Here is a 9,504-nt window from a genome sequence, read left to right as displayed (position 1 = left end):
GCTTACCTGAAGTAGTTAAGATTTGGCCTTCTGAAAGCTAGTGACTGTGCTGGGGGTAAGGGGGATTGAGGAAACTGAGCTTTCACCTGGACAAGACACTAAAGGCCAAGAGGAAGATTTCACTCTAGGTGCGGTAATAGCATCTCTGCTTTCTCCTCATACTTCCTAGGCAAAATTGCCTTGGAAAAGTCATCATCAGAATTTGAGGTGATTCATTCCAACTCCTGGCCCATTTACTGGATGGGAATGATGAGGCCTGGGGAGGGTAAAATATTAAGGCACCAGGCCTTAAAGTTGTCTCTTCTCACTAACAGCACAGGCAACCAGAGAAGGAACAGCTAGGAATGTTCTGAAGAGCTGGAACGTAAATAATAACATGGGCACTTACCTTAGTTGGGTTCTCAATTCCCTCATCTGGGAAATTGAAGCTAAGAGTTTTGGCCCTTCCTCTTTACCTAGAATTTTGTACATTCCTATAACCTCCTCAAGCACATGAACTTTGAAATGCCCAAAGTGTCCATGTGCCTTCATGGGTCAACCAGAATCTGTGTCCCAGATGCCATGGAGGAGGCCACCTTGCCCAGGTCCCATTCGAAGGGTGTACTTTCCTGGGGAACTATAGCAGATAGGGCTGCTGAGGTTGACTCAATCCCCAAGGGCCCTAAGGGAATCACAGGCGGGGCTAGGGGTGAGGTTTTGCACAAACTACCACTTAGGAGCCCAGATTGAAAGAAAGATAGAAGAGAGCTGAGGATGCCTACCCTGAAGCCCTGAGTTCTTTAGTTCTCATGCTCCTTGGAGAAAAACAGTTGCACTGTTTCCCAAAGTGCCTAAGAATGAAAATCTGAAAGCTGGGTGGGGCGGGAGCATGGAGATAGATATCCAATTTTCTCACCTTCCTTTCTAAAGTCTCTCAGGCAGAAGCAGCTAGGGAGAATGGGGGAGGTGAGAGAAGTAGGGGGCAAATCAGATTAAGACTCCGTGCTCTGCCTCCCTTTCCCAGTGATAGGGGAGCATGATGTAGGAGACCATCAAAGCAGCTCCCAGGAGGGGCTCTAAATATGTAAAGTGCTTCCTGGGTACAGATTATCTGGGCTCTCCTCCTCTACCCCTTAATCTTGTGTCCCTTTCACTGCTCACCCATGTTCTCACCCACAGTTGTACAGGAGAAATACAAGAAGGTCCTGTGGAGGGATTAAAATTTAGTAAAATGAATTTCCCTGGATTTAAGTGGATATCTGTGCTGGTCCAGGGTCTGTTTGCCTCCTTCCCCTGTTCTCCACATTATAGGGGGTCTGACCCCTACAGGCTGTGTTTCCCAGGCTCCCAAGTCAACTACCTTCTGACTGGGTTTAACCAATAGAAGGCACTGGTGGGAAGGCAGGGAAAATGGAGAAACCAGGGTACTTAGCCTCTGCCTTCTCTGCCTTGGGTGGTGCCCCTGCTGTGTCTCCTCTGTGGTTCCTGCTATCAGCATACTTCCAATTCTGCTGTGTGATTCCAGCTCCTGGTTTAGGTCATACTACCTCCTCTCATGGTCCCTCCATTCTTCACCACCCAAATCATGAGCAGGCCTGTGATTTGACTTTCAATCAGATGACCCCTGTCCCTCCTCCCTTACCCCTGAAGCCTAGAAGTTATGCTGGCTTCCTGCACTTGCTAATCTCTAGGTTATCTGCTTGTCTTACTTGAATTCTCAGCCTATCACCTATGTAACCAAATTATTTTTCACATTAGATATTCTGTCATAAATATTTGATAGTTTACTTACCCAGGTAGATCTTGAACATAAACTGGACTAGCAGAAATGCAGCCTATGATTCAAGGTGAATGAATGGGAGGCTCCTCAGTCACTTGACTCAAAGTAATATGAGACTGGGGGACAGCCAATGAAAAGGTGTCTTGCAGCAGCCAGAGAATTGAAGGGAGGCACAGGGCTGGGCAAGCTGATGCTACCCTTCTACCCACTTGTATTATTCAGGACCTTGCTTCCAGGGCAACACAGCTCCCAAAACTCTCTAAAGGATCTTGGTGTGGAGGTATAGGCCATTGGGTTAGTTTCCTCTTTTGCTCTTACAGACTCCTGTGCCTGTCAGATACCAGACCATTTGCTATCCTTCCCCATGGCCAATCATACCCCTTCCCTCAGTAACACCCACGCCCCCATCCGTGCCCACACACACCAGACACAACAGACACTGGGACTTATTTTCTGGATAATTTTATTGTGGAGGATAATACAGGAGAGCAACTCCAGGTAAGTGGATGAGGCTGTAATGCCCTCCAGCTACCTGAGTCCCCAGGTGGTTTTTGGAGGCATCATAAGTTCCTGGGGAGACTACAAGATTACAGTTGGTGTTTTAGATAGCTAATCAACATGGGAGGAATATCCAGCTGGTTGATGGCTTGTGGCTGGCCAGCCTGGCACAGGGCTCTGCGGATGACTAAACGGGCCTGTGATAGAAGTGACCGTGGAGTGGCTACAGCAAGAAGAAACAGGTCATGAGGAGCAATTATCAGCATAATTCTCCCACACAAGCCTACATCCACCCTCCCCTGGCTACTACAGCCCTAATGCTCTATCCTTTCCAAGAAATAAAACAGTCATTGGCAGAGCTAGAACCAGAAATTGGGCTAGTGCTCCCCACCCCCACCCAACCTTATCTTAGTGACCTTTCTCTAACATGGAATACATAACCTCTTCTCTACTGGGGCCCCAGGAGAGGGAGGAAAATGGAGTTTTCTCCAGTGCATCTCAGAGGATTGGCTTTTACAGTGATTTGGGGCCCTGAGACCTCCAAGCCTCGTGACCCAAGGCTGGCCTGTTCACCACTCACCTCGGGCCTGTAGCAGCAATGCAATGCCTTTATCATCTTGTGAGGTCAGGTCAAGGGAGAGAGATGGAAGGTAGATATTAGCACCAAAATCTATTAACAGCTGGATGTACTCTGGCTCACAGTTATGGTGTAGGCAGATTTCAAGGAGGGTGCGGGGTCGTGGGACACGAGCCAATAGGCCCTGGTCAGTGCAGTTGTAGTCAGGGTCTGCCCCGTGGAGCAAAAGCAGGCGGAAACAGTCAAGGTGCCCGTAGACTGCGGCCAAATAGAGGGGGCCAGAACATGAAGCTATGTTTGATGCCCAGACTGGTAGTTTAGCTTTGACGTTGGCCTCTGCACCATGGCCTAGGAGCTCCTGCAGGATAGCAACAGCACCATCGCGGGCAGCTGTGAGCACAGGAGAACAGTTGTTGTAGACGCTACCACCAGGGCAGGCACCAGCTTCCAAAAGCACACGTACACAGTCCAGATGGCCATGACTGACAGCAGTGAAAAGTGGCGTCTGTGCCTTGACATCCAAGCTGTCAACATCAGCGCCATGTGCTAAGAGGACCTGCAAACAGCTCAAGTGTCCATAAGAAGCAGCCAAGCGCAAGGGTGTCCCAGGAACACCCCAGCCACTCCTGCTGTTGATGAAACGTTTGTAACGCTCCTGGCGCAAAAGCTGGTCCAAGGTATAGGAGTCGTTGTCATACACTGCTTGATTGAGAGCCTGTTTCTCCTCCGTGTCGGTGTCCTCCTCCTCCTTGTCGGGCTGCAGGAGGGAGAAGATCTTGGTGATGTCCATGAGGTTCATCTTGGCTAACTGGAGAACTATTCTCATTATGAGCACAAGGAAATGCCAGATCTGTGGGTGACAAACAAGTGGGAGAGAATGAGGGTACCCATCAAAAGCCTGACCACACACCCTCCTTGAAATCTGCCTCCATTTCAACCCTTTGCCCCCTGCCCTTCACCATCAGGCTACTCATTCATGGGTCTCCTACTTCTCACTCCCAATCCCACTGTCTTATTTCAGGCCCCAAAGACACTGCCAAAACAGGTCAGGGCATTTTATAGTTTGATGCCTTTGCATATACTCTTCTGCCTGCCCCTCAAACTCCTACTTCTAGGAAGCCTTCCCTAATCTCCTCTTCCTGCTCAGGGATTCTGAAGGATCACAACTAAACTTCAGCTATGAACTTTCACACCACATTTCTGCTTATCTATATTCCATTAGTGTATAAACTCCAGGGCAAGGACCCTGTATTCATTTTGTATTCCTCTATCCCTAGTAGGGCTATATCATGGCTGGAAATTTGGTAGATGCATTTTCCTCAGATCAGAATGTGTGGATTAGTAAGGTGGTTCTGGCCTGGCACTGGCTAGGCCAATAGAACCATACTTTGTGGTGTCAAGCTGTCATCCCTGAGCTTTCTGACATCAGTCTTTTGGGGCAAGCCCTTAACTCCATTTTCAGATAGTTTAACTCTTCACAGCCCCTCATATATGACTAAAGCTCCCTCACCCGAGTGTTCTGTAACCTTCCCTCAGATGAAGGCCCCACATTTCAGGAACAGAAGTATTCAGGAAATTGGTATTGAATGATATTAATGATTAAATGAAGAGGTGGCGTTACAAAGAACATATTTCAAGTAAAATGAAGACAGATGGCAGGAAACAGTCGAGTTTCCTCTCTGATTACAACTAGATTCTCCCCCAGGGCCAATTTAATCCAGGAGTCCCTTTGATTGCCAACACTGCCTCCCCATTCCTCTGGTTTAACCCTTTTTCCATCCTCTCTGTCTGACCCAGCCTAGAGCCTTTGACTCAACCTTCAACTCTTCTCTTCCCACAATCCTCAGGCCCTACAAAACCACTCATGGCTCAATGTCTGACTCAACCTAACTTCTTTTTTTTTTTTTTTTTGAGACGGAGTCTTGTTCTGTGGCCCAGGCTGGAGGGCAGTGGTGTGGTGCAATCTTGGCTCACTGCAAGCTCCACCTCCCTCCCGGGTTCACGCCATTCTCCTGCCTCAGCCTCCCGAATAGCTGGGACTACAGGCGCCTGCCACCACGCCCGGCTAATTTTTTTTTTTTTTTTTGTATTTGTAGTAGAGACAGGGTTTCACCGTGTTAGCCAGGATGGTCTCGATCTCCTGACCTCATGATCCACCCGCCTCAGCCTCCCAAAGTGCTGGGATTACAGGCGTGAGCCACCACACCCGGCTCAACCTAACTTCTGATCTTACCAGTCCTATTCCTAGTGCTTCAGTGTCAAGGTCACCCGCCTCAGTTTGTAATGTCATCAGGGTGAGCTGGCAGGTTTCTCAGAGCTTAAGTTTCCCTGATCTCCCATATCCTGCAGCCAAGGTCTCAGGGTCTCATACCTCCTTTTATTCACTGTCTACCCCCACCTCTCTTTGTTAGTCTGGGACCTCAGGTAGCTACCTCATAGAAAGAAAATTATGAGGTGGGTGGGTAGGGTCACCCTAAACTTTAGGCCCCTCCCCACCCACCAGCATCAGCTCCATATATGGTCTTATTATTTATTTATTCTTGGGGTGCAATGGAAAGGACAGGAGTTTAGAAATCCAGCAGACCCAGATTTGCAGCTCAGCACTCTCAGTTCCTAGCTGAGTAACCTTGGGTAAGTCTCTTCCCTTCTTTGGGACTCAGTTTCCTCACCTATAAGACAGAAATGAAAGTCTCTTTCTCATGAAGTTTTTAGGAGTAAGAGGGCTACTACATACTCTGCATCTTCAGCCTCCTCACACTGGCTCCTCCCCCTCAACCATCTTAGGAGACGAAACATTAAACTTCTATGGTCCTTTGTCCCACTCTAGCTATCTTTCTCTTCATCTCTCCCTTCTTAACCAAACATATCCAAAGAGTTTTCTACTATGTACTTCACCACCTTCCATTCACTTATCCAATCTCTGTAGTCTGGCTTCACCCACCCTCAAACACACACCAAGAAAGCTCTTCAAAAGGTCATCTTTGTGGGTAAATCCAGTGGATGTCTTGAAGATCTTTTCTTCCCTGACTTTTCTGGAATATCTATCCCTACAGACCACGCCTCCCTACAAACTCCTCCATCATCTTCCTTGCCAGCACACTCTCCTGAGTTTTCTCCCTTCTCATTCTCCCCTGAAATATTTATATTCTCTTCTCCATCCTCTTCTCTCCAGTCATGCTCACCTTTATTCTGATTATTTTAAACCTCTCTGTCCAAGCCCCCAGCTCTCTCTTTAGCTCCAGGCATGTATCTACTGAGTTTCTTCAAGCACTTCAAAGACAGCAGTATCACATCACCACCACTACCACCATGATAAAACTTGATCCATATATCATTTCCTCACCATTTACCTGGTCAACCAAACCAAAAACCAAGACCCCTGTCAATCCTCTTGCATCTTTATCTCACTCTCATCAAATCCCATTAAGTCCTGTGGATTTTACCTACTAAAGACCTCTCCAGACCATCTGTCCTCTTCAGGGACCATTCTCATTGACCATGCTTTATCTAGGTCCCCGCTGCCTTTTGCCTTAGCAGTTATAGTGGTCTCATAGGTAGTTTCTCTTTTCATTATTTTCTCAACATTGTTGATAAAGTGGTAATTTTAAAATACATATCTGATCTCTGCCAATCGTCTGTTTTAAATACTTTAATGACTCCCCTTTCTTTCCAGCTGCATCCCAAATACTTTAGCCCAGCTCAGAGGTCCTTCATGAACAAATCTTGGCCAATGTCTCCAGCCACACTTCCTACTACTCCTTGACTTATACCCTGAGATCCAGTGACAAGAGACAAGAAATGATGGCTCTCCATATACACCATGTTTCTTTCTGCCACAAGCAACTCCTTCTGCCAAGTTAATTCCTCCAGAGAATTGTAACTCCTTTATGGGTCTTTGTTTGCCCCCAGTGCAGATAAAGAGGCCGTATGTGGTAGTGGCAAAACATGGGAGTTCTGCTTCTACCCCAGCTCCAGCATTTAGTAGCTGTGTGACCTAGGGCAGGTCACTTAATCTCTCTGTGCCCATTTCTTAATCTGTAAAGACAAAATAACAATAGTACCTGCCTTGGAAGGTTGTTAGGATTAAATGAGTTAGTACATAGTACGTGCTTAGAATAGTGCCTGTAAGTAGTTCTCGGTAACTATTTTTACTATGAGGATGATTATTACTTATGTCTCCATTTTCTATGGCTATTGCTCCCTACTTAATGTTTTAGAACCTTAGAGCTGTAATGGACCTTGTAGATAACTTAATTTAATTTTTTCAATGTAGAGATGGGGAAACCAAGGTTCAGAGCAGAGCAGGGACTTTAGTAATGTCACATGGTTGTTATTGTTAGTTGTCTCATGAACAAGAACTCAGAACACACTTATAATCCTATAGTTTTCAAAGCAATTTCATGTAACAAAATAGGTAATATTATCCCCATTTTTTGGATGGAGGAAACTGAGTCCAGAGAGGGTAAGGGGTTTGCCATATGCCTTACATCAAGGCAAGAGCAGAGTCAGAAACAGAATCCAGGTTTCTCTACTCCTACTCCTGTTCTTTATGTTACAAGATGAAACACAAACACATAACCCCCTCCCTTGACTCCAGCAGAGTCACATTGCAGCTCCCAGGATCTTCAGCTTTTCAGTGTCATGATGAATTCCAGGGTCTTCGGTAATGGAAGGTTCCTTTACAAATAATTTATTCTGAAAACTGGTAGGAATTCCCTCTTTAGTATTTTATTTTGGGGACTAGGGTCTGGGGAGATAATGTGGCAGGGAGTGGCAGAGGAAAATGCCGAAGCTCTTGCAAAGGTCATACCAAGAGCCCACAGCAGAGCTCATATAATGAGCCTCCAGAGGGAGACCAAGCCATGCTCTCCAGCTGGCTTTGGCACTGGAGTGAATTGTGCCTCCTTTAGATAAGGACAAGAAAATCCAGCTAGCCTGTTGTCTAACCTCATTTTGCTGTAGTTTATTAATCAAATAGTTATTATGTGCCTCCTACATGCACGGAGCTCCTTCCTGATCCTAAAGATGTAGGAATTTTAAACCTTTTTTTGTGATACTGGTTCCTGTGACAAACTAGTGAAGTCTGTAAACGTCTTTCAGAATGGTTTTTACTACATAAAACACATAAAATTAAAGGAAACCAATTATAATAAAATGTGAGTGTCAAAATATTTTTAAATGCATGATATAGTAAGAGATGTTCTTTAGTAACACATTAAATAAAAAGGTCTAGTAATAATTTCTAAGTGGTAATAAATGACATTTCAAGATATCTGCCACAACTGTAATATGATATGAAATATCTGTGGTTACAGGAACTGGTTATGCTACTGCCATTTGCTACCTACATTCATCCTTGAAGGAAACAGTAAATTTTAGTTAGGGGTTAGGGGAAAAAAAGGTAATTGTCTACTCATCCAAATTTCTGGACCCCTTGAATTCTATCTAAGGTCCTCTTGGTGTCTGTGAATACAGGTTAAGTACTCCTACAGGAAAGTGATTGGTTTCTGTGCCCTAGAGCACTCCTTCAGGCATTAGTAGAACGTTTTTAAGCCTTATCTTCCTTCTCCCACCCTTAGGAGTTCTGCCCTTATGCCCTTAAACCCACTCCAAGGCACCCATACACACAGACTAGCCAATACCACCACACAGGGACACAAAGACAAATCTCCACACTTCCTGTAGTGTATAATCTCAATTGCTTTCAAGAAGCAGGTCTGTTTAGACTCGAGGTCCTAGGCAGACATATCCTCTTGGGACACACAAGGCAGGGAGCTGGCATTATATCCCTCCTCCCTCCTCCTGGTGGGTTACCCTAACGACCTCCCAAGCGCCTCCCCCAACTCCCACCACATCCCAGACCCAGTGGAAACAGCCTACGACGGGTAGTGGGTGATCACAGGTCTGCAAGCCCGCAGTGTTCACTCTTCTCAAACCAGTCCTAGGCTCCAGGTACTCACCGGGCTTCAGCCTGAGGCCGTGCTGCCCGGGGTCGCTGCCCCCACCCGTCTGTGAAACATTGGGGCCTTGGTGTCCCCTCCTTAGGGAGCCTCTACCGCCCCAGCCTGGAGCAGCTGGGGCTCTCGGTTCCCACTGTTAACAATGCCGCTGAAAGACTAGGAGTCAGCCCCTAGTCTTGGTCCAAGGGGCTAATTTTAGGCTGCCCTCCACCCCCTCTTCCCAGGCCGTGTTATCTTACCAGTGCCATTCTGGGAGCGATTTCAGTAAGAGGAGGGGCTCGCCTGCGGGGAAGTCCTGGAAGGACTGACTGACAGATAGACAGGTGCCTGGCGAGGCTAGGGTTCCTGCTCCCAGCCTGTCCTCCTGTATCCCTCCCTGCCACTCAAATGGGAGACAGGGTGAGGCCCCTGAGCTGTGGGTGTTCCCACACCTCCACCAGGAGGCACTGAGAAGGCCCAGCCTCAGCCTAGCACACATTTTTTTTTTCTCTTCTGAACTGAGCCTCTCTGAATATCCTCCAACTCATTGCCCCTCCCCTTCCCCCACTGCTCAGAGTGAGGAGGAGGGTGGGAAGGAGAAGCCTCCATAACAGAATGTGTTCTCACTCAGCTTTTCTAAAGCTTAAGAAACGCTTGGTCATTTATAAAGACCTTCCCAGTCCAGCAACCCACCAGGCTCAGCCTGCAGAAAATGCCCACAACCTCCCACT

At 46.9% G+C, this 9,504-nt stretch overlaps 1 protein-coding gene across 1 annotated transcript; it reads right to left on the bottom strand.

The window, feature by feature from the left end:
* Nucleotides 1-2,203: 2,203 nt before the first annotated feature.
* ASB12 (ankyrin repeat and SOCS box containing 12) lies at nucleotides 2,204-8,961 on the bottom strand. The gene is made up of 3 exons (XM_011947407.1): nucleotides 8,795-8,961; nucleotides 2,838-3,684; nucleotides 2,204-2,480 (listed from the first exon to the last, which is right to left on the bottom strand). The coding sequence occupies exons 2-3, from the start codon at nucleotides 3,658-3,660 to the stop codon at nucleotides 2,347-2,349; spliced, it is 957 nt and encodes a 318-aa protein (XP_011802797.1). The 5' UTR covers nucleotides 3,661-3,684; nucleotides 8,795-8,961; the 3' UTR covers nucleotides 2,204-2,346.
* Nucleotides 8,962-9,504: the final 543 nt, after the last annotated feature.

This window comes from Colobus angolensis, unplaced genomic scaffold, assembly GCF_000951035.1.
Source record: "Colobus angolensis palliatus isolate OR3802 unplaced genomic scaffold, Cang.pa_1.0 Scaffold264, whole genome shotgun sequence".
Lineage (NCBI taxonomy): Eukaryota > Metazoa > Chordata > Mammalia > Primates > Cercopithecidae > Colobus > Colobus angolensis.
The sequence above is the reverse complement of the archived record's forward strand: the minus strand, read 5'-3'. Positions and strand labels throughout refer to the sequence as shown.